The 6,208-nt window shown below is 44.4% G+C and overlaps 1 protein-coding gene across 1 annotated transcript; it reads right to left on the bottom strand.

Annotated features, from left to right (window-relative positions):
* Positions 1 to 292: 292 nt before the first annotated feature.
* npas4l (neuronal PAS domain protein 4 like) lies at positions 293 to 6,003 on the bottom strand. The gene is made up of 9 exons (XM_033612779.2): positions 5,624 to 6,003; positions 4,487 to 4,650; positions 4,153 to 4,298; positions 3,962 to 4,061; positions 3,573 to 3,837; positions 3,374 to 3,483; positions 2,740 to 2,875; positions 1,360 to 2,639; positions 293 to 1,252 (listed from the first exon to the last, which is right to left on the bottom strand). The coding sequence occupies exons 1-9, from the start codon at positions 5,722 to 5,724 to the stop codon at positions 1,224 to 1,226; spliced, it is 2,331 nt and encodes a 776-aa protein (XP_033468670.2). The 5' UTR covers positions 5,725 to 6,003; the 3' UTR covers positions 293 to 1,223.
* Positions 6,004 to 6,208: the final 205 nt, after the last annotated feature.

The following is a 6,208-nucleotide window of genomic DNA, read 5'->3' as shown; positions in this document are numbered from 1 at the left end:
GATAATACTGCATGCTAGTGTTGTGTTTACAACTTGTTGCACTGCCCCCTAGTGGCAAAAAGTGAATCAAGGTTTAAGTTTGCTAGAAATGCTTTTTCTCCAAATTGACCTTACTGTCTAATTTTATTCAAGAAAATATACCTACCCTCTTTGCACTAGAAGCATAAGATGTGGCTGCATTTATTGTTAGAATCAGAGAGAGGAGAGTCTTGTGTATTACATGCAATAAGTCTTTGTGGAACATGAAATACTGAATACCCTCATCATCATTATATCAATAAGACCTGTTCTATTTTTCATTTGTTTTATTTACATTTCAAACATGTGAAGCAAATTGCAGGAACAACACAATATCATTCAACATTCAGACACGTGCAGTATCAGTACCATGAATAAACAAAAAAACAAACAAATATGGAATGATTAAGTTTAAGATTCACATTGTAGTTAAGTAAAAAAAATATTTTTAACTATGAAGTGAGAGTGAGGAGTGATGTTCAAAATAAATATTATTAATTCATCAAACTCAGACTTGGAATGTATTCAGATGTACCATCGAGGTAGGTGTTTATGTAACAATCTTCATCTCGCTGACTGATTTCTTTATTCAGAACAAACTGAAAGCATTATTGGCACATTGAGGAAAATGAGACGTAAGTAGTGTAAATATATATACATTCTTTTAAGGAAACTGATAAGTGTCTTCCCTTTGTGTTTTTAAGGCACCTAAAACCAAACATTTACAAATGGCTCTTTGTCATAAGGAATGATTCATGTCTTAAAGCTTATCTGAAATCTACGCAATACTCCTTTAAATCAGCACGCCCTCTCATTTATAAAATTCTTGTGGCAATGACATTGATAAAGTGCTCAATAGTAAACTGCAGTCACTCAGCATTAGAAGAAAAATATACCTCCATTTCAGTGAGTAAGTGTTGTCAGACGCATTTGTTAAAAAGTACCCTTTTCATAAAATACAAGACATCAGCAAAACAAAAAAAACACAGCTGACAGCAGTGCTGAGAAATGATGACAAAGCTGTAGTCCTGAAGAGCACATGATCTACTTTAGATGCCTTTCTACATTCAGGTAAAGTCATTTGAGGACAGTGTCTCTGTAAAGATGTCCTTTAAATGCCTTTGCTCACATTATTTGAATCCAGTGGGAAGTTTGCCCTGACAATATGTCATACAAGTGGTAGTGCAGTAAGTCACAGACTTATTTCAGTACAGGTTTTCTTCAGCAAGTCCATCTGAAGGAAGACAGAAAATAATATTAGGGAGATGTCGCTTTAATATCTGTAACCAACAGTAAATATATCAAAGGAAAATAATCAAATCAGTGTTTGGGAGAAACTACCTTGCTGAAGGCCACTCTGCATGTAGTGGTTGAGTTGATGCAACCCAGTGTTTTGGTCATGGCGTCCCAACTGCAAACTGAAGGGATCCATTGCAGTGAAATGCTCTACAGGCAGCGGGTCCTCTGTGATGGTCAGGGGGAGACCGAGGGGCTCCTGCCCCAACTGATGGTTCTCACTCCTGCAGCACAACAAGCCCTGCTGGTAGCTGTGTGGCACAACACCATGGTCGGACGTGCTGCTTTTCCTTGTGACCATGTCAAGGTCTTTCAGGATGCTGTCGAACACGCAGTCATCGAGGACCATCTCGTGCTTTAGAGGAAGGGCTGAGGGGTGACGAGGGTGATGTGGCCAGTCGCAGGGTGAGGGCAGGGTGTTAGTGGGAGCAGGTTGGGCCACGCTTTGAAGTGGGTTCAGGGTGTGATGCATAGAAAAGCTGCTGGCCAGGGAGGAGATCTGCTGGGCCAGAATACTGATCTCTGCCTGTTCCCGCTCGCTGTAATGGTTAGACTCTGTGGATGTGGGAGATTGGTTGGGGGTAAGAAGACTGGAATGTAGGGGCAACACATGTTGGGGAACATGATGCACTTGGACAAGGCTGCCCCCGTGTGGCTGCTCTATGAGGCTGAAGTCGTCTTGATGCAGAGCACAGTCTACTGGGCTCTCACACATGTCGGACACAGACAGGCGGTCTGGAACTAATCGAGCATCGGCCGAACAAGCTTGGAAATCATAGGTTGGAGATGAGGAGGAAGGTGGAGAGCGAGCACTGAGTGCGCCGAGGGCTGCCTGGTCAAAGGTTTGTTCGGCAGCTGCAGGGAGGGAGTCAGAGGGTGATTGGTGACAGGTGAGAGCTGCCTCTGGGTAGGAGTAATAGGAGGGAGAGCACTCAGGGGAGGACAGCAGCTGATCTGTGTATCCATGCACATCCATCAGGAGGTCATGGCTGAGCTCCTCCTGTTGCAGAGGGGAGCTGGAGGAGGCCGGGCTGTAGGGAGGGGTGAAGAGAGCAGGGCTGTCACCCAAGGGAACAGGGGAGCTATCGCCGTGGGAGGAGGCGCACGCCGCATAGTAAATGTCTTGCTCCGACTCCCTCCTAGCTTTGGCACCTGGCTCCTCACTTTGGCTGTTAGACGTCCTCTGCCTTTTACAGCATTTAGTGTTGTTTTGGCTCTGAGCGTGGGGCGCCTGTTGACCTGCAAAATGGCTGGAATTTGCCAGAGACGATGGCCTGAAGGCATCGCTGCTGATTTTCTCCCGCAGATATCTGGCTTCTGTTTCACTACAAGAGCAAAACAATATCGTAAGTTGACGTTTGTGACTCCAAAAACGTTTCTTTCACTGTCAGCTCAGGTGTGCTGGAAAAGTAAAGTGTGTCATACCTGATGATGAAGTTAGTGCAGCTCACACCATGGCACTCAGAGTCCTTGTTAGCTCGAATGTAGATCCAACACCATGACAGATCCTTGCACTGGAGTCTGAGAACCATCTCTACCTGGAAGCCCTCATCTGCTTGCACTGGACGGGTCAGAGGAAGCATTCAGGGTTATAATCATGCACACTCACACACTTAATGATATGCTTACAATGAAACCAGAGCTCCATCCCTTAATTTACTGTAAGCCTGCAAAATCTGCACAATGCTGAAGAAATTAGACTGAAATAAAAGCAATATTTCTTGTTCTCCTTTTCCTGCATCAACTTGTGCTGAAAATGTCTTTAAGTTCTTTTAAATAAAAGTCTCCTGCTACTTTCATGTTTTTACTGGGTGGGACAAATGCACATGTTCTGAGGGGGACATGTCCCACGTGACCCCCCCCCCCCCCCCCAAAAATCTATACCTATGATGCAATTTCATTTGTTGTATGTGTCAATGGTACGTTGGTGGTGGTTTTTAATGCTCTGAAAAATACTTAAAATATGTTTTTAGTTTTGTGTTTGGAACCTTAACTTGTTTCTCATCTCACTTGTTTCTCAACATAGAACATTTTTTACCACAGTGGATTTTAAACTTACTTAAACTTCTATGAGAATCTGCACTCAGAGAAAGATCTTCAGGGTGGACGAGACTGTACCACGATTGTGCAGTCATTTCTTCTGCTGAGTACCCCAAAAAATATAAAACACTGAAAAAGAAAGACATAAACATGTTCATCAGTCACCACTATCAGAACACGCTGATTATATCTGTTTAAATAAGGACTTATCAATGTACCTGTCCGACAGCTGAGTGAAGGTCATGTCGAGTCTGTGGACACTGCTGAAGCTGTGACAGAAGTGGGAGTCTGAGCTCCGCAGGCGGTTGACCGTGGGGGTGCAGAGGGCCACAAACAGAGGCTGGTTGGTGGGACAGGCTGAAGAGGAGGATGGGAGAGGCTGAGGGAAAGACTGGAAGCTCCCTCTGACCATCATGGAACAGCAGCTGCCGTGTTGCAGCTTGAAGGCCTTGGAGGTTTGCATACAGCATATAAAGCTCCTCTCTGGAGAAAGATGACATGTCAGTTTAGTCTTTCATATACCAACAGGATAGAAAAAGGGCAAAATACACTGTAACTGCAGATTAAAATGCAACATTTTAAAGTGATATCAGAGTCTTATAGTTACCTGATGATGAGTTGTTTTCAATATCCAGGTTTGATTTAACAATATCAACGTCTGACTGTTCCACCATGTCGAAGAAAGTGTCTCCTTGAAGCACATCTATCTGGAAAAATGAGGTTAAACCATTAGTGACGACACAGTAATAAGCAACATAAATAGTAAAAGATGGCATTGTTATAGTAAACAAGACTCACCATTGAAAGGCCAAGATATTCAGCTACATTTTCAGACACATACACCAGCCTCCCCTGGGTGGTAGTGACCAGGATGAAGCCGTGCAGGGCTTGAAGAAAGGCCTCATATGGCAGAGAGCAGTGTGATCTCTCTCCGGCTGGAAGACCTTGGGGAGGAAAGAGTGAGTTCAGCCTTTGTTACACTCTGTGTCACTCTGCAGGTTGTCACATCCTTTATCTTTGATATAGTCCCTGCAGTGCTGCAAACTTAGTCCCATTTAGTTTCACGACGACGCAGGTTGAATGTAGATCAGTAGTTCAAAGGTATTAAAGATTGACTAGTGTGAAGACTTACCCTGGAAGAGAACAGACTTCCTGATGTAGGCGCAGATGGCAGCCATGGAGTGCAGGTAGGAAAGACGCTCCTGGTCCTCCTGTGTGATGGGCAACAGGGCGCGCATATTCCTGATCTCATGATTGATGTGGTCCCGTCGGGCTTTGGATGCTCCTTTGGTGGATCTGTGAGAGACCATGGTCACTGAGGTCAGAGCTTGGAAGTTAACTGAGGAAACCAAAGCTGGGGAGCCAAAGTTTTGTCTACTGCTGCACTTGCATTTCCAAAAAAAAAAAAAAAATTGTGTGAGGTAATCCCTCTCCAAGAGGCAAGAGTGGAAAAAAGAAATCAAACGAAGACAAAATGAGTAATTGGCCTGAACTGATCTAGCCTCTTTTTTAATTCAGCCTGGTGTCTCTTCCTCAAGGGTTCCTATGGAAACTGCTGATATGAGAGGCTGTCGTGTCTGCAGCAGACAGGAAGGCTCTCAATAGACTTCAGTCTGTCTGATCAGTATCTGTCTGGGCCCATCCACAGAGAGCCTGGGGTTTTTATAGCTGCCAGGGCTTCAGGCGTGGGCGTCACACACAAAGAAGAGGCTGGGCTTCTGATGCTCCCTTCATTGCCTTATAAAGTGGGTGTCCTCGGAGCAGGGCACCCCACGTCACAAGGACACACAAAGTGCCACAAAAGGAGAATTTAATCAGGTTGTATCCCAGCACCTTAACAATGAGGAGCTATTATAATTATGTAACTGATAGCCTGTGGCTGGGGTGTTGTTTTTTTTACTGGTTATCACAAATACTAAACTAAAATAATATTATACCATAATTAACTTCACAGACACATAATAATTTCCCAGTAGCTGACATTTTAAAGAAACAGGACTGGTGATGTTCTTTCAGGCTGATTCTTCACCCAAGCATCCTGATAGAGCACCAGCTTCATTATTTTTTTCAAATTCAGTAAGAGCGTAATTGTGGCTGGATTAGTATGTATCTCATATAGTGCCAGGCTGCAGACAGGAGAAAACTGGATTAAGTGCTCCCTATGGTGCAAGCACTGCAGGCAGCAGAGTTGGGTCTTAATTTTCTTTAACAGCCCTGTGTTGATTCAGCCACTAGAGGACGTGGAGCAGAGAGGAAGGAGGAGACTGACCTGAACCTTCTGCAGGAGGCGCCGTGGTGATCCTCGGGCACATGATGAGAGGTGCACGGAGACTTTACATGACATCTGCAGGAGGTGCACCAAAAAGTCATTTTGATGGTGTAGCCAGCTGAGGTGAAACATACAGGTTTACCCAGAGGTGTAAAAAAAAAAAATGAGATCAAAAATAAAAACTGATGAAATACTTGTGACCCAGAGCAGGCCCACTGACAGGAGGTTAATCCTCTGAGGACTCTATCTCTTCTACCTCTGCAGGTTTGACTTTGGATGATGAGTGTGGAGCCCCTCGAGCTTGTCCCTCCTTTTATAGCCCCAAAACCCGACACCAGTCATCCATCTCAGCCGGCGGGGAAGAAAAAAACAAAACAAACCGGGATCATGTTACATGTTGTGACGCGATAACACAGCACGGAGAGGGGCGGGTTATATTTAGTGATGTGCGCCCTAAAAATAAGCCGTCGGATCGGACGCAGGATCCGATTCTGCCACTTGAAGTGACCAAGATGTGTTATTAATATACAAGTGTTAAAAATGTGATGTGTCGCATGCGTAATTAGCGAATCATTTCAGCTCTAT

This window comes from Epinephelus lanceolatus, chromosome 17 (assembly GCF_041903045.1).
Source record: "Epinephelus lanceolatus isolate andai-2023 chromosome 17, ASM4190304v1, whole genome shotgun sequence".
Taxonomy (NCBI): domain Eukaryota; kingdom Metazoa; phylum Chordata; class Actinopteri; order Perciformes; family Serranidae; genus Epinephelus; species Epinephelus lanceolatus.
Note: the sequence above shows the minus strand (reverse complement) of the source record. Positions and strands in the feature narration are given on the sequence as shown.